The 18077-nt window shown below is 45.5% G+C and overlaps 2 protein-coding genes across 7 annotated transcripts in view; one reads left to right on the top strand and one right to left on the bottom strand.

Moving 5' to 3' along the window:
• Positions 1-11836, top strand: part of JAK1 (Janus kinase 1) — a 63676-nt gene extending 51840 nt beyond the window's left edge. The window contains exons 12-25 of the mRNA XM_054072435.1: positions 310-416; positions 1494-1640; positions 2451-2538; positions 3076-3203; positions 3741-3876; positions 4319-4470; positions 5278-5428; positions 5651-5745; positions 5923-6115; positions 6732-6856; positions 7599-7771; positions 8216-8333; positions 9080-9190; positions 10167-11836. Of these exons, the coding sequence (XP_053928410.1) occupies positions 310-416; positions 1494-1640; positions 2451-2538; positions 3076-3203; positions 3741-3876; positions 4319-4470; positions 5278-5428; positions 5651-5745; positions 5923-6115; positions 6732-6856; positions 7599-7771; positions 8216-8333; positions 9080-9190; positions 10167-10268 (1826 nt within the window). The 3' untranslated portion in view covers positions 10269-11836. The remainder of the gene's footprint in view (positions 1-309; positions 417-1493; positions 1641-2450; positions 2539-3075; positions 3204-3740; positions 3877-4318; positions 4471-5277; positions 5429-5650; positions 5746-5922; positions 6116-6731; positions 6857-7598; positions 7772-8215; positions 8334-9079; positions 9191-10166) is intronic.
• A 247-nt stretch (positions 11837-12083) lies between these two features.
• RAVER2 (ribonucleoprotein, PTB binding 2) overlaps positions 12084-18077 on the bottom strand; it is a 35928-nt gene continuing 29934 nt past the window's right edge. Inside the window, exons 12-13 of one of the 6 annotated variants that reach the window (XM_054072439.1) lie at positions 17340-17468; positions 12084-13901 (exon numbers count right to left, since the gene is read on the bottom strand). In XM_054072439.1, the coding sequence (XP_053928414.1) occupies positions 13755-13901; positions 17340-17468 (276 nt within the window). In that variant the 3' untranslated portion in view covers positions 12084-13754. The remainder of the gene's footprint in view (positions 13902-17339; positions 17469-18077) is intronic. The other 5 variants (XM_054072436.1, XM_054072438.1, XM_054072437.1 and 2 more) reach the window with 5 other exon arrangements.

The raw sequence follows: 18077 nt of genomic DNA on the forward strand, positions 1-18077 counted from the left end.
AAATTTCAGGGAGGTCAAGAAAGGAAATGAGACTCCAGCTACCCCTTACCCATTCGCACTATGGAGAGGAGATGTACCTCTTGGCAGGAGGGACTCAGTGTCATTTTACTTAAAGTACAGCAGAGGTGTTGCCTCTTTCAGTCCTGGGTATTTCTCGGCAGTAAATACCAACAGTTTTATCCTTCTTTGTTCATTTGGGGATTTACCTTGCAGTGAGCACAAACAATAAAATTATTTACTGGGAAAGGTAAATGTGTGCAGTTATCTTTGAAAAGTCTTAAAGAGTTATTTTCTCTTCCTGCCTTCCAGAAATCTCCAACTTGCTAGTTGCAACCAAGAAGGCACAGGAATGGCAACCTGTTAATCACTTAGGGCAGCTGAGTTTCCATCGAATACTCAAGGAAGAAATCATGCAGGTAAGTAGCTGCTGAACTGCATTTCTATCACAACCAAATGAGCGTGCACACTGGACTGCCACAGTAGAACGCAAATTGATATTTGAGCAGTTTTCTGCTGTCTGTGGAAAGAGGTGCTTCGAAGGTTCTTCTTAAAAAAATCATGAAAGTCATAGGAGCTGCTTTTCTCAGCTGATTTATTGCTAAATATGGCTCTGTCTTTTAAAGCCTGATGTACCAGAGAAAACAGGCAAGGTAATATCCTATTGTAAAAAAAAAAAAAAAAAGGTGACATTTTCAAAAGCTCTCAAGAATCTTGCAGTTCAAAATTTTGTGTCCCAGACTGATTTAGCACCTACATTGCCTCAAATTTTCTGACAGCTGTTTGCAGTTAGTGATGCATATGACCTGAATAAACTTCAAAAACCGCACAGTGGTTTGAATGCACAAATCACATTTCATGTTTTGAAAAGACCTGAGCTCTTAAGCCTTGTTCAGTTAAATACAAAGTTTTGGGGTTTTTTTGTTTTTAAACAGTATACCAGACAGGGGGAGGACAAATAAAAAGCAATAAACATAATCTGTGACTGGTATATTTACAGACAGCATTAAGGCTTCCTGCAAAAAAATCCCAAGGCAGAATCCTCTGTTATTTAGGAGGAAATTGCTTTCCTGAACGAAGAAGTGTTCTGTTGAAATATTACTTCCTCTAACTTTTGGACACACATTAAAGATTGTCTCAATAGCAGCTTATTGTAAATAAGAGGCCAGTTATTTATTCATTTGGTGTTGGCTCTAGTAACATTAAATCACACTGAAACTGTTTGGTGTTAGTGGAGATGTAATAGCTCTTTAATATCAAATGAGTCTACAGCGGTGAGTATGGACAGAGAAACCACTAAGGTGAAGAATAACTTGCTGTCATTTGGTTTCTCACTGTAACAGTTTTAAGTCTATAAGGACGTAGATCAGGTGGAGGGTTAAGTCCCTTCTCCACATGGAGAAGCAGAATAGAGTGCAGATTTGTTTATTTGTGTAAATCTACATTTGTTTGCTTCATGTCCTGGTTTGAAAAATATATGGTGTGTTATGTCTTAGGGTGAACACCTTGGAAGAGGGACGAGAACACAGATTTACTCAGGGATTCTCAGCTACAAAGGTGATGACAATGAAGGATATCAAAACGAAAAAGAGATTAAAGTCCTCCTCAAGGTCTTGGACCCCAGCCACAGAGACATTTCTTTGGCAAGTTTTTTCCTTTTTATCTGTTGTACTGCAAACACTGGACCTCACCATATTGTGCATCGTTAGCTATGAAAAGCCTTGAAAAAAGGAGTTGTGTATATAGTAAAGGAATGGGAAAATGCTGAAGGTATATCTCACCATTTTAGGCAGTCAAATAGTTTTTGAGATACTCAGTAAGGTTATCGCCTGTTCTGTTAGACAGGCAGCAGCATTGGTGTAACTGGAGCACGCGAGGAGCACGCGAGTGCTCGCTTCCAGCCTGTGTGCATGCAGACCATAAGTGCAAGGAAAATGGACCCAGACCTTTCTGTGGTATGAAATGCTCCATCATACCCATACCCATGGTCTTGCAGCTGTGTTGGCTGAGAGCCGTGGTGTTTGGTGAGGATACCACTGCCTATGAGACATTGCCTCCACCTTGTGCGTTGAGCTGTGGGTCTGTCACCAGTTCTGCCCTCCACATGGACACGAGCAAGTTGCTTGATCTGCGTTTTGCTTAATCATCTTGTAAGAGAGGCTAATGCGTCCCCCAGGGGATGCTGAGAGCGCATGTATGCACGTCTGTGAGAGCGCAGGGAAGCACATTGGTTGCTTATGTGACTTGGTGAACCCATCTCTGACAGCCCTCCACTGCCCCATTACTACCATGGGATGGCGCATCCCTACCATTGTTGACCCTTTATGTTACTGGAAAACACAGTGATTTTTTGCAAATTCTTTTGTTGCTTGATGTTCTGTAATTGTTAAACACCCGGCTGACTGCCACCGTGACCAGCAGTTTAATGGCTGACTTTTTTCCCTTTCTAACAGGCATTCTTTGAAACAGCAAGCATGATGAGGCAAGTGTCTCACAAGCACATTGTCTTCCTCCATGGAGTCTGCGTCCGTGATGTAGAAAGTGAGTTCTGCAAACATCTCTTTAGGCAGCACGCTGGAGCAGCGGGCTTGGCAGGGACAGGGCAGCCATTCAATTCAGTGCTGGCACAGCAACTGGGTTTAGCAGCTGCTGCCTCTTGATTTTTTTAGTGCAGACAGAAGTGGAACAGCAAGGCAGCAGTCCTTTCTACTACCAAGTCATCTTTTCTAATGCTGTCTTTGAGTAAGCGCCTTACAGGATGATTCCTTGAGGTTGGGATGCCAGTGATAGTAGTATTGTCAATACAAACCAGCCTTCTCGCAGAAGTTATTTCGCTGGGAAGACTTTGCCCTGTGGTCTTTGAAATGCTTTGTTCCAGGTTTACTGTTAACTTACTACATAAGGCCACTCCTCTCAGCATTTTAATTTGGGTCTGAGCACTGAAATAAGCTTTGAGGAAGGTGAGATAAAGACATATTGTAACCAGCTTGCCTGGTGGGGGGATATGGTGACAAGGCCTGTTTGATTACTGCGGCCAACAGTTATTGCAATACTGACTTTATGCACCTGACTTTGTAGATATCATGGTTGAAGAGTTTGTTGAATTTGGTCCTCTGGATCTGTTCATGCATCGGAAGAGTGAAGTTCTGACAACTCCTTGGAAATTCAAAGTTGCCAAGCAGCTTGCAAGTGCTCTAAGCTACCTGGTAAGAAGTCATCTTGACAAAGGCATTGCCTATAGCTGCCACAGTCTAATGCAACAGAGGTCTCCTGTGCACTAGTAACTAATGAATTTCCTTTCTCAGGCAGTGGAATGGTGCAATGATGTTCTTTTTATATTCATTATGTTGCTTTAAACAAGGAGAAAGACTCTTGGAGAAGGTGATGAGCTCCTTTTTTATGAGCAGGCCAGTCTATGTGATTCCATTTGCCACTGGTTCCATTGCATCCCTGGGAAAGCTGTCACAGCTTCCCCTTTATGCGAGTGTGCTCTTGGTGAAAAAGGAGTATAATGTCCATCGTTTTTACAAAATGCATCAGCTCTACAAATACAAATACTTCAGTGTGAACAATATATTTCCCTATTCCTCCTTTCCCTGCTTTTCTCTAGGATAATTTCTTCCAAGCTGTATTTTTGGATTTCAGCTCAAAGTAATTTACAGTGATCCCCTGTACCATAAGTATGTTAGTGCTTGCAGAGCATTGCTCACCGCACTCACTATTCTTTTCCTCCCTTACTGTAGGAGGATAAGGATTTGGTACATGGAAATGTGTGTACTAAAAACATCCTACTGGCAAGAGAGGGAATTGACACTGAATATGGTCCTTTCATAAAGCTGAGTGACCCAGGAATACCAGTAACTGTGCTGTCCAGACAAGGTATGGTACAGGAATCTGATTTCTCTCTTCAGTGCGGTGGGGAAGGGAAAAGGAAGAAATACCTTTTATACCAGCTAGAACTGGCTCTAGAGTAGAGTAATCAACTTTCATGAATCTGAAAACTACATGAAAGTAAAAGAGTATTGCTGACTGTGGTTGCTTGTTATACTCATTTCTCTTAAAAAATGATGTTAAGTCTAGGGGGATAACACAGAAGGAATCTCAATTTCTGGATGACTCCAGGCACAAGCTTGTAAAACCCACAGAAACATCCTTCTGAGAGCAAGGATTTGAGAATGGAGGTTCTGAAACTGGTCAAATACTGCAGCTTTAATTTACTTTAGTTAAGCAGCTGTTAGACAGGAATAATGAAGTAAGAAGGCTACTTTTTTAGTGCTTTGACATTAACTCCAAAATGTATTGATTCTGTGTTTTATCTAAGAATGCGTTGAGCGAATCCCCTGGATTGCACCTGAATGTGTTGAAGACTGCAAAAATTTAAGCGTTGCAGCAGATAAGTGGAGTTTTGGTACAACACTGTGGGAAATCTGCTACAATGGAGAAATACCACTGAAAGACAAGACTTTAGCAGAGGTACAACTGTTACATAAACTTTACCTTGACATATCTGGGTACATCCTCTTTGGCATTCAGTTTCCATAACAAATTTGAGTTGCTTTAAACTTACAGGGAAACCAGCTCAGCTGGACTTGTAAAGGAGCTGATCCATCTGAGTTGCCACAGGGCTGACTGCCAGAGTCCCTCAGCACACGTTCCAAATGTCCTTTTTTTCTCTTGGAGTTTTGCTGTGTTGGGAAGGCGATGGAGCAAGGCAGCTGCTGCTCATCTGAAGGAAATGACTGAGTACTTGAGTGACTGCCCGAGTTGTTTTAACAGGAGGTAGCTGAAAGGAACTTGCTGCCCTGACTACAGTCTGCTTCCTACGTGTAGCAGACAGCCAAGGGAGTTCTGCAGAGCTTAGAAAATGCACGAGTACTCCCTCATCCTGCCTGCCCCAAAGCTGGTGGTACCTTCTCAGAGGCTCTGAAGAGCAGACAGTATTGTGCTGTTTCCCTGGCAGGCATTTCCACTCAGCCAGTTGTCCTGGTGCGTAAGTAACATGGTGAGCCTGGCATCTGGCAGAAAAATAATTTCTGAGAGGTGAAATCTTAAGCATGTTTTAAAAAGTTCATGTGTTTTAAGTGGTTGCTCCAAACTACACCAGATTCCACACAACAGTAATTGTCTACTGGCAGGAGATTGTTGAGTTACTGCAGAAAAGGAGTTACTTTGGAAAAGTTAAAGAAGAGTTCATAATGAGCTAAGGATCTAATCGTCATTAATGAGTTTATTAAGTGAAAAGCTGAAATTCATGCAGGAGTTTCCATTTGCACCTTACAGAAGGAGAGGTTCTACGAGGGGCATTTTGTGTTGGCAACACCATCGTGCAAGGAGCTGGCTGACCTGATGAAAGAGTGCATGAACTATGATCCCCACCAGAGGCCCTTCTTCAGAGCCATCATGAGAGACATCAACAAACTGGAGGAACAAAGTAAGGCCTGTGTTCGCCTGTCAGCTGGAGGGGGGATAAGGAAGGCTGGTTTATTTGGCTAAGGTGGATGCCCTACAGCAGCATTCTGATGTGTGTGCTGTGGTACTGACAGGAGCATGTAGTGTCCTTACAACAATGGCAATAGCCCTTTCCTTTAAAGTGTCCAGATCAAGGTATCCTTACAGGAATCTGTCTGACCTGGGGCGTTTTTCCCACTCCCAGATCCTGATATTGTCTCAGAGAAGAAGCCTGTTGCAGAGGTTGATCCCACGCTCTTTGAAAAACGATTTTTGAAAAGAATCCGTGATTTGGGAGAGGTAAGAGCAGTGTCAGATACAGAACACGGGTAGGTGTTGGGGTGTGTGCATACACAGCAGTCAGTGTGTGCTTTCTGCATCCCGACAGGAAAATGTGAATTGTAAATGCCTAAAACAGTGCATCAGGACACTGTGAGTGCTGAGTTAATTAATGCTGTCTTTTCTCTTACAATTTAGGGCCACTTTGGCAAGGTTGAACTCTGCAGATACGATCCAGAAGGTGACAATACAGGGGAGCAAGTGGCAGTTAAATCTCTAAAGCCAGAGAGCGGAGGGAATCACATCGCTGATCTCAAGAAGGAAATAGAAATCTTGAGGAGTCTTTATCATGAGAACATTGTCAAATATAAAGGAATTTGCACAGAAGATGGTAAATCTTCACGTAGAATATTACAAGTATACACTAGATGTATAAGGGATTTCCTTAAAAAATGAAGCATTTTAAAAAGCCAGAGAGTCTTAATTCAGTCTTAAGGGTTCATATCTCTTTCTTCATGGAGGAAGCAGCAATTTATCTCTGAAGTCCTCCTCTTGCCCATTTTTGTGCTTAGCTGACTTGGATATGAGCAACATGGTTGTTGTTCTCACCAAATCCGTTAAAAAAACAAGCCCTGGGCAGGCTGGTGGCGTCTGTATTCCAGAAGCAGCCGGCCCAACCCTGTAAAACCCAGAGGTTGTTATTGAAAGCATGTGTTATTATTGATATATAAGGCAATATTTTTTTTCTATTTACATTTGCAGTGGTAGTTGTTCTAAGCCAGTATTTAAAAACTTAAAAGACCTTGCAGTTCAGTATCACTGTGCTGCCTGGAACAGATTCTCCTCTGGATTGATTGAGGGACTGATAGTGGGAGTCAGCCTGTGGTCTGACCATGGTCATGCAGTCTCGTTACCAATGCCACTGGGGCTTTGGGCTTATAGAGAAGCAATTGATGTTTATGAGAAGGGTCAGGTGTCTGCAAATTAAACACATACTCTGTTTTTAGGAGGAAGTGGGATTAAACTCATCATGGAATTTCTTCCTTCTGGGAGCCTAAAGGAGTATCTCCCACGGAACAAGAACAAAATCAATCTCAAACAACTTCTCAGATACGCAGTTCAGATCTGCAAGGTGAGCCTGGCATCAGAGCCTTCCTTCTGTTTGATTAGTTTAATATTTAGTTTAATAGAGTGGAGTGGAGGAGAGGCTGGCTTTAGGGACAAAACCATTCTTCTCCCTTTGTCCCCAGGGACCTGAATCCTAAAGCAGTCTCTTCCATGCTTCAGGTGCTACTGGCACAAAGATCAGCAAGGGAATAATTACCAGGTTCCCTTGCCTAAAAGTGTACTATGCAAATAAGTTGATCCTACTGCAGAATTCCAAGTATTGGGAGAGAGGAGTGTTTAGGAAAGGGTGTGCTGCTACGAGGGAAGGAGCATTGTGCAAGGCTAAAGCGACGAAGAGAAGAGCACAGAGTGCAGTCAGGCCACGCGAGGCCATGTGCTTTCTGAGACCGTGGGTTTGTGATTGCAGTGGACCGGGTGGTTTTATGAAGTGTGGAGTCAGGCTGTCAGCTTCAGCACACAAAGGGGCAGTGCTGTGGAGGGAGGGGTCTGAAGAGAGCGGCTGCTCTGCTGAGAACTAAAAAGCATGAAGCAGAAACAAGAGTCTCAACAGATGAGAAACCCAAAGGCCGAGACTAAGGTGTCAGAAAAAAGGACCCTGAAAAGTGACAACAGATGGAGAACCTGTCTGGGAATCCTTGCCTAGGGTATTGCCTAGGGTATTGCCTAGGTTTGTGAAGGGAAAGTTGGAGAAAAACAGTAACTTCACTGTTAGAGAAACTAGCATAAAAGGCTTTCTTCTCTCTTAGGGAATGGATTATTTGGGCTCCCGTCAGTATGTGCACCGTGACTTAGCAGCAAGAAACGTCCTTGTTGAAAGTGAGAACAGAGTGAAGATTGGAGACTTTGGTCTTACCAAAGCGATTGAGACCAATAAGGAGTACTACACTGTCAAAGATGACCTCGACAGCCCAGTGTTTTGGTAAGAACTTGCAACTTCTTTACTGTAACCAGACTGTGCAGTGGAGTAAGTTGTTTCCACCTGTACAGTTAAGCATTTAGACATTCTGAAGATTTTTCCTGTTTTGATAAGAAGCCTGAATAAAGATAAAACATCAGAGCAAGGGAAAGGCACCTGGTAGACTGTCCTTATCTACCTTATGCTGTTTATTTCTTCATGCATTTAATGATCTGTTTTTCCGACCGTCTTGTTTTTTGTTTTGGTCTCCTTTAGTGCACTGTAACTGTTGCACTTTATTTACTAATTGTGTGGCATCACAAACCCTTTAGGTACTTGAATTTATGTAAAAGGACTCCACAAATGCAGAACGTGCCTCTTTAGTTTTCTTACTTTAAATGGGCTGTGCATGTAGGAGTTGATCTGCTCGACTCTGGATAATTGAACGTTATCGTGTTGTGTCTACAGGTACGCTCCAGAGTGCTTGCTGCAAAGTAAATTTTATATTGCCTCGGATGTCTGGTCATTTGGGGTGACGCTGTACGAGCTGCTTACCTACTGTGATTCCGAGTCCAGTCCCATGGCAGTAAGTGTTGTGAAAGGATTTATGCTAAAGCTGCACAAATCAGATATCTTTTTCTTAAAATGTTTTTATTATTTTGGAAATTACAAGTGGAGTGAACCTATCTTAGGAAAACAACCCTCATAGTTGTCTTTCACTAAAGACCCCTGTACAGAGATCAATTGTGACTTGGTGACTTGGGCTTGTTCAGCCTGGATGAGAGGCGGCTTCAGGGAGACCTTAGAGCAGCCTTCCAGTTCTTAAAGGGGGCCTACAGGAGGGCTGGGGAGGGGCTCTTTATCAGGGAGTGCAGGGATAGGATGAGGGGGAATGGTTTTAAACTGAAAGAGAGGAGATTTAGATTAGATACTAGGAAGAAATTTATTACTGTGAGGGGTGGTGAAACACAGAGTGCCCAGAGAAGTTGTGGATGCCTCATCTCTGGAAGTTTTCAGGGTCGAACTGGATGAGACTTTGAGCAACCTGCTCTAGTGAAAGGTGTCCCTGCACATGGAAAGGGGGTTGAAACTGGATGATCTTTAAGGTCCCTTCCAACCCAAACCATTCTGTGATTCTATGACTGCACGAGGAAGCTGTATTTATAAACATTACTCTCTCTGACGGGACTGCATGGTGCCTGCTATCTGTACAATAAGTATCTGCTCTTTGTTTTCATTTGGACATGGAAACATCATCCTAATGTCAAACCAGAATGGCCTGGATTAGTGCTGGGTATGAGGGTGCGCAGCTGATGCCTGTTCTTTTCACAGGAATTCCTGAAAATGATCGGCCCCACACAGGGACAGATGACAGTCGCACGGCTGGTGCACGTCTTGCAAGAAAAAAAGCGTTTGCCACGTCCACCCAACTGCCCAGAAGAGGTAATGGATGCTCCTACACTCTTATCCTATGCTTTTATAACTGTGTCCTTCCTTTAACACTAAATTAGCAGCAAAAGCCCTACACGCTCATGGCTGGTAACGGTAGGAGAGCCTTCAGGTTTGCGATTACAAAGGCATTTAAAAGTTGTTTAAGCATTGTTTTAAAATGCTTCTTGACGCTGACATTCCCAACTTTGTGACATCCCTTCAGAGGGGTTAAGAATTTTGCTTTAGTATCTGGATCCGGGTAAAACTCACTCAGAATCATTGCAATTTGTTAAATATGGTGTTCCTCGGTGTGCAGCAACCCAGACTGAGAAGCACGTCCTCAGGGGCTCGGTTAGCAGACCCTGATGCAGAACCTGTCTTGTCCTGCCCTTGGAGGGGCTGGGAGACTGCCCCGGGGTGGGCTGGAGAGGGCTGGAGGCAGGCGAGGGGCAGGGCGTTTCTGTCTGTGCGTGGACACTGCGAGGATGGGGATGTGAGCGGCCTGTGAGGGACCTGAGCCCTGCACTGCGGAGTTGGAGAACTCTGCATTGGAAGGCAAGAGTTGAGCTGGGAAGGAGCTGCTGGTCCCAGTCTCTCGCAGGCTCCAGGTGCCTGAACCAGGACAGCGTTTTGAGTGGAGGGGAGCAGGCTACAGGGAAGCCTGGCCTGAGTGAACAGCTCACTGCTGATAGATCTGGGCAGTGCACAGCAGTGGGTTTGGTAAAATGCATGCTCCTGTGACGGCGAGGAAGTTGGGTTGTTCTAAGCTGTCTACACTGCTATGGCATCAGCTGTTTGCGCTGTCAGGAAAACTTACACCTTGCCCTTAACAAAAACCTCAGGGGGAACAGGCACTCGCTGATTCTGATCGAAGGCTGAGGTGCGTTTCCATCTGTGTTCTCCTTTGCAGCAGTGAGAAACCATTGTATTTACTGGGAAGTCAGATCCTTTAAAAACATCTCTTTTGTTGTTGTTATGTTGTTGTTAGGTGGACCAGCTGATGAGGAAGTGCTGGATATTCAAGCACGATGAACGGACGACCTTCCACAATCTGATCCAAGGCTTTGAAACAATTATGAGTAAAATGTAATTAATTTTTTTATACTGTCAGTACTTTTAAATGTCTGTCAAAATATAAATGCCCAAGACTTCTTGTTTTTTTAACTGCTGTAATTTGTACTCTGACTGTGCTAATGTATTTAAAGGATTCTTTTTCCAACAGTTTTCCTTTTTAATTTTAGTCAACAGTTGGATCAAATTAATTAAAAAGTATGGCAGAAACAATAGCTTCAACTCCTCTCCCTGCTGTTATTGCAAGGCAGTTTTACCTTTATCCAATTCTGGTCTCGCCTCAGCCTGAGCGGCCCTGATGAGTGTGAACCGAGAGCGCGGTGTCAAAAAAGGCTGCAGTGCTGTGTGCGCTTGTTCCTCAAATACCTGAACAAGTGGGCATGAGAGGACTGGATACAGTCACTTAAGAATTTTGATGGGTTCTGAGGAGATTTAAAGGAAAAAATTCAGCCTTAAAAAAGTTTGTCTGACAGCACCCTTCACGGGCACTTAAATTTCAGTGACGAAATGGCAACTCTGGTGTAAAAATCCAGAAAAGATAATCGGCTCTTTCTCCCCAGGTTCTTAGATATAGTGTAAAAAAAATTGCTTGTCTGTCATGCTCAAAAAAAACCACAAACCAAAAAGGCCTGGACGAGCGTGCAGTTACGCGTTTCATTGAGAGATCCAGTTTCTGGACAATGGGGTTTGTTTCCTGGCTCAGCCGTCCCCTCCTGTTTCACCTTTCTGCTGCTGCTGCTTCCACCGTTGCTGTCACTGTTCAATGTGCGAGCGCAGGGGACTTCTACTGCACATGAGCTCCAGCGCGGTGGAACAGGCAGGGGACTCGAGCTACACGCGCTGGGGACAGAAAAGAAAAGGAATCCCTGTACAGAGTAAGGAGCTAAAGGTGAGGACTGAGCAGCCTGGGTAGCGTCCCTGGGAGAGGAGACCACCACCTTGGTCACATCAAACCGGCTTCTTGGTGCCATCGCTGCCATTGGAGCAACACATCACGCTCATAGAGTTGTGCAGTGGTTTCTTTAGCTGGCACAGTAAAGCTGTTTGTTTGGCCCCAGGGGACGAGTCTTTACGTGACACTGCCCTTTATTTCAGATGAGTTATGGACCCGAGCAGCGCACTTGTGTGGTATTCAGTTAACTGAGGGGGCAGCCAGTGAGGCCGCACCAGGACCATGTCCGTTGTGTTGTCAGGACCAGGCTGAGCATTTGAACTGGCAGTGGGGCAGGGGAGGCACCTCCTCCTGTCTGGAGCACCTGGCAGGGTCCAAGAACCCAGGTTTCACTGGAAACCTGGGCTGAGCTGGGCCCAAGGCCAGACAGAGCAGTGTTGTGTCCCACCACACCTGGATTCTTGCAAATGCTTTGAGGAGCTCCTCACTTCTGGCAATAACAGAAAGATGTCTTTAAATATTTCTCTCTTGCTATAGAATAACAGTGTAATTATGAGCTGCAACAAAGTGAGGTTTATTTTTACAGTATTACCTGTTTTTTGTGTATGTCACTTATGTATGAACTCGATTTAAATCTGCAAGCACTTTGTTACTCTTGACATAAACAAATCTAATAAAGATTTTTTTTTTCCACCTGTGTATCTTTTTAAATCATAAATTAAACAGAGGAAGACTCTGCGATGTCACTCCCGTAGGGACAGGTGATCTGAGCACGCTGTCTGCAAAACCTCCCCCTACATTCTACAGTGACATTAAAGGGGGCCTGGAGCCGTCCTCCTCTCACAGAAATCCACTCTAAATGCATACAATTTATTTTCATTCCAAAGTGTAACAAATTGGGAAAGTTGCATACATGAACAGCTGGAACAAAATCCTACCAGGGAATTTATGGCTGTGCACAGGAGAACCGTGGCAGAGCTCCTCCAGCCTGCACTGCTGGGCTGTCCTGAGCAGTCACTGGAGCACAGAGCGAGGGGGCCTGGAGAGTTTGGGTAAGTTTGGGAAATACAGATCCCAGTCACGTCACAAAGCTTGAAAGGCTTTTTTTAATTTTTAACATTTTTTTTAAACAAAAAAGTCAGCATTGAGAAATGGCTTCCAAATTGTCCAGCAAGGCTAAATAAGAACAACCCCAGTTCTGGCCCTAAGCGCTCGGTGAATTCAGTCCAAATGAATTTGTGCTAGAATTCCAAGGCAGCGGATGCCCACGGCCTGGCAGGGAGCTCTGCCTCACGACAGAGCTGTTGCAGCCCCGAGTTTCTGCACCTGCAGCTGCAAGGATTGACAGCAGAAATGGCAACAGCAGTCAGGGTGGCTCAGAGAAGAAGCTAAAAATAGTGTCATTTAAAAAAATACACACAAAAAAGGGCAAAGGGGGCTGTGGAGCAGGGAGGCTGCAGGCTGTGCCAGTCCCTGTGTGTCCCCTGCTGTAACCTGGCGGAAATGGCCTTCCCTTCTGCCAAGAAGTACACCGTGCAAAGGTAATTAACATGTAAGAGGGAGTGATAACCGGAGCCAGGATGCTCTGCTCCAGGGAGGCTCTCTGCTCCAGGGAGGCTTTGGAATGCAGCAAATTCCAAAAGTTAAGAGGCTTGGAAAAAAAAAAGGAAAGATAGATACAGCAAAGAGCAGGAAGGCAGGATTAAAGAGCAGTCTGTCCGTATTGCTTCTGCTCCAAGACTGAATCATCCAAAATCGGAAGTCAGAAAAGCGTAACAGGCAGTTGGTTTCTGTCCCTTTCAGTTACCTTTAAGGAGCAAGTGCTGCCGGCAGCGAGGCCGTACCAGCCTGCGGACCTGCCGGAATGGGGCCGGTGCTCTCCCACAGCCATTTCTATGAAGATGTGGTCACAACCTGTAAATTACTTAGTCCAAGGAGAAGCTCTGATTCTTTGCCTAAAAGGTTAAATCATTGTCCAAGTATGGCCTATCCAGATCGGATTCCACATTGCGAGGCAGCACAGGAAAGCATCTTACTTTTAACAAACATTTATTGAAAAACATCACAGAGGCGCTGGCAATACATTTGGTTTTATCTCCATTCCAGGATCGAGAGGAAATATTAAAAATATAAAGGCTGTAAATGCAGAACTCTTAATCCTGGAAAAAGTATGACTGAAAACCCCCACATTCTGCGTTAAAAAAATAAGAAAAAACCTACTATGAAGCTTCCATCTTTTAACTTCCTCAGTCTGAAGCCTGGAGAAAGGACCGGTGTTCCCTCCTCGCCGTGTTTATTGCTTTCAGCTGGTAAGCTACCCAAACTCACCAAGCTGCTCTGCTTTGGCAGCCTCAGTGCACCGTGACTTTCAGACAACAAAGGAAACATCATCCCACCCTTTCAGAAGGCAAGTCCGAGTGCGGAGGAGTGGCTGCCCTCAGAGCAATCCGTACGGCTTCCCTGGCAGATCTGCCACTACAGACGTTATTCCTATTGGGATGCTCACAACCCAACACAGAAAGAAGACTTATTTGTCTGGAGTTAAGGCAGCAATAAATAGCAGAGGTATGAGCGGCCTGCCTTTGCCCTAAGGCAGGAGTGGTTACTTGGGTCTCAGTACACGCGCTTTTTTTTGAGAGAGGATTCTGTGTAACGGACTGCAGAGCCCTGAGTCTGCTGGCCAAGGTACTCCATGGGGCCAGGTTCCGGGGAGGAAACCAGGTATGAAGAGCCCCGCTTCTCACTTCTTGTTGGAGTCACCTAAGGACAAGAAGAAAACAAGTGACACCTGATCCAGAACAAACTGTGTCAATAAATAAAGCTCCAGCCTGGGAATTAGCAAGAACCAGGAGCCAGTAACTGACTCCAAAGGCCTGACTCCTCCAGCTTTGAGGTCCAGCTATACACAGGTCATGAGTCAGTGTGCCCTTTCCCTGACAAAAGTGAAGGCACCACTGCCCTGTCAAACATGCGATTTTGTGAGGGCAAAGGGCTGGCTGGGCCAGGAGGCCCTGCTCCACCCGGTGCCTTTAAAAAGCAGGAGCGTAATGGCCATGCTATTACTCTGCAGCATCACAGCAGCTCCAGACTTCTTCATCCTTTAAAATAAGGAATCAGTAGGCCACCTTTTGTGCCTCTTTTCTCTTGGAGAGCTGAGGTTAAGGTGTGCTGGCGCAGTTCTCTATCGCTGTAAGTAAGATGCCGAAGGACTTGGTTTCCAGCCATGCCAAAGCAGGTCTGTGCTGCCACTTGCAGGCACGAGTTTATGTGCAGTACCAAAGCAAAGGAGATCGCAGTAATGGTTCTTCAAACAAAGCTTTAATCCAACTATAGTACAGCTCGCCTTGATACACAGAAACCCCTGAGGTCCAGAGCAGGGTTTCTGGTGAGGGCACAGGAGGCCTAAGGCTGCCCTACCCCCAAGGGGCCCCTCAAGGAGTGCAAGTTTCAGGTTTAGACCCTCTCCGGGATTTATCAGATCAAGACATTGCAATATCCACAGCTCTACAGCCTTAGAAGCCGTATATATACATTAGAACCCACTGTCCTCATCCATGAGTCTTGATCACTCTCCTTTCCCCCACATCTCACTACTTCCATAACCAAATGGTGTTAACAGTTGCCGTGCTCTAAAAGACTGACATATCTGCTCTGTAACAACTACCTGGACCTGATCTCACCACGTCCTACTCCACCACACCACAAATCCTGGGTTAAGTCTGGCTCCTAGATCAGAAGATTTGGAGGTTTGGTTCCTGTTGGAGTGAGTATTTTAGAAACCTTAACACGCCTCACAGACTGGGACACTTAACTCACTCAGAAGAGCAGCTGTGCTGACCAAACCTCACTCAGCCCCATGCCTCCCCAGCAACAATCAGAAGCACCCTTTGCTAATCCACATTCACAACTCAAACTGCCCTCTGTTAAGTCCCATTTCACTTTTTGCATGCATTTGTCATTATCACAAATATCCTGCACTTCCAGCAGCCACGGGCATATCACAGATGTATGGTAACCAAACCACGGCCTGGATCATGGGGCAGAGTGCAGCATCTCCACTGTGCAGTTCATACAAACCTCTGGCCATGCTCCTCCTGAACCTCTGAAACACATCAGATGGATTGTGGGGTTAAAGCAAATGCATACATATGAGCACAAACAGAGCCTCTTGGGGACCAGTCTGTGCACCCCCTTTGCTGGAACTTATCTTTTGATCACAGAATCACAGAATCACAGAATCACAAGGTTGGAAAGGACCCATTGGATCATCGAGTCCAACCGCTCCCAACACTCCCTAAACCATGTCCCTAAGTACTTCATCCACCCGTTCCTTAAACACCTCTAGGGAAGGCGACTCGACCACCTCCCTGGGCAGCCTGTTCCAGTACCCAATGACTCTTACTGTGAAGAATTTTTTTCTGATATCCAACCTGAACCTCCCCTTGTTGATCCAACAACAAGAAAGGCATCTCCCTGTGGAGGCAAACCGCACTTCTGTTTAGTCTATGCCAAGAGACCGACTGCTCTCTTTCTGCCTTTTATGGCACCTGGAGTTAAGTCAAACTTCTGAGCAAGCTATTCAACATCACCTCCACATACAAGCTTTCCTCTCTGGACTGGAGATAAACTGAAAGCTATTAGCTTAAACTTCAGATCATCTCCTTCTGTTGTTACACTTTCCCTTGTTCTCAGTCACATCAGAGCTGTTCCGAACCTGAACACTCTATTTTTCTCTGCACACAGAGGGGTTTCACTGCCCACGGCACTGTGTTCAGGCCTTGGCCATCTTTATCCCAAGACATGTCAAAGCCAGCTCCAGCCTGGCCCCACGTCTTATCCAGGAGTCATGAATTGCTGCAGTTGTGAGTTCCTTCTAAATCTCCTCCAAAAAACAGGCGTCTCATGCCAACTTTGAGATGCGAGTTTCTGAATGCCAGAACATCATGTGCTCAATCTGGCTACTGACCTCTGCGCAGCAATGGGATTTAATGCCATGGAGGAGAGCTATGCAGAAGGCTGGGCCCCTAAGCTCTCCTAGATGTCACTGCTGACTTCCACTGTGGCTCCTCTCTGCATGCCCAGACACCAAGCGAAGGGCCACGAGCTGTGCTAGAGGCTGGAGAGGCAGCTCTGAATCCCTCCAGCAGCACTTGGAGATTATCATCACTTTCATAGCTGCAGCTGGACTCACAAAGGCAGGGGCTCATTATGCTGACAGGCATACTTCCCTGCAGCTGCTCCGAACCATATGACAATCTGGGTTTTAAGGTCTGTCCCATCAGTAAGAACAGAAGAACTGTCATTTACCTACGTCATGAGAGTATCAATTCCTCAGGACTTATAAAGCACTCAGGAAACGAGACGACATATGCTCAGACTGAAAAAAACTTTCATCCCCGCTGTCTCAGCCCGTGTTAAACCAGCCTCTGTTAGCCCAGACTCCAGTATCTGTTAAACCAGTCCTCACACCTTCCATAGCATTTCCCTATCCATCCTGCACCTTTATTGAAGAAACTAAATGTCTGCTGGGTTCCACAGACAAGTGAAGCTTTCTCAGAGAGTCTGGCTGATGTAGGCTGCATCCGATGTCTGTTATATCATCCAAATGAAAGCCATTCTGAAATGGTTTTCCTGCCAAGATCCAGTTAACGCTGTTACAAGTGGCAGCCGTAGGTAAACTCGATGCTGCTGTGACTTGCTAATTCCGCTTCAGTGTTTTTATCCCAGTGGCACTTGTTTCAAAGTCAGGCAGAAACCCCCATCTAAAACCAGTGCAAACTTCACATCCTTCGTTCAGTTCCCACTTTACTTGCCTCCTTCGAGCCCTTTTTGCATAATCACCTTCACAGATACCATCTTTCCAAGAAGTCTGTTCCCAAACATCCAGCTGTTCTCTGCCTGCAGGTTTTGGTGGTTTGTGGGCAGCGAGGAGCACTGACCTCCAGGGTGCTGGAGGGCTCCGAGGGGTCTGGCACTGGCACACCCTGCCCAGCTACTGCTTTTATTTATCACATTCACCAGGAACTGCGTGTGGTCCTGAGCAACTCAGGATCTTGAGGAGCACAGATGCAGTGGAAAAGCTCTGCCTTGGCTTGTCGTGGGTGCAAAGTCCACTCGGTGGCAGCATAAGACAAATAAGAAGTGCTTCCACCGGCTCGGGCTGCATCTGCAACCACTCTGCTAGGTCTCTCCTCTCACCTTATTGGATGGGTTTTGTGGAGGATGCTGTGAGCTGCCTGGCTGGCAGGATCCCTGGGCTCCACTGTAAAGTGTAGGCATGACCTGCAAGCAGGTACTGTAGTCTGGGTAAGATCCACCTGTAGATTCCTAAATGCAGAATGGGATCCACGATCAACCAGAAGTTGAAAGAGAAGAGGTTTAATAATTCATTTTTACTTGATAGAGTAATGAGCACTCAGCAGATATGAAAATATCTGAGTCACGCTCAGTTGCTAGGAGTGTACAACTCACAGCAGCTCAGGCATGCAGGGATTTCTTGAGCAAAATGTAGGATCTGAGGGACCGTTCAATTTACACAATTCCTTAAAATTTAAAAGAAACGTGCTTCTCATTAGTCACAGAAACCTCAGGCTATAGAATGGCCTGGGTGAGAAACAATCCCTCAGTAGACTCGCCGGGAAAAAAAACATTATAACGTGCTGTTTCTTGGCAGGAGTATTTTAATACACTCCTGAACTTCGCAGGTAACTTCAGACGGTGGGATTTTAGAGAGAGGAATATTAATGCCACATAGAATTGAAAGCGTGAGGATGAATCCTGGAGAGTAACTGTGCTGGGATGCCCCACAGAAGGTGACCATGCAGTGCCATTTGTCCCACACTCTCCAGACCCTGATTTCTGCAGTACTGACGGCAGCAGCCACTGTCAACAAACAAAAGCAGGTGTCCAGAGTCCAAAAGCACCCTTGCAGCTGAT

Source organism: Cuculus canorus, chromosome 8 (assembly GCF_017976375.1).
Source record: "Cuculus canorus isolate bCucCan1 chromosome 8, bCucCan1.pri, whole genome shotgun sequence".
Taxonomy (NCBI): Eukaryota; Metazoa; Chordata; class Aves; order Cuculiformes; family Cuculidae; genus Cuculus; species Cuculus canorus.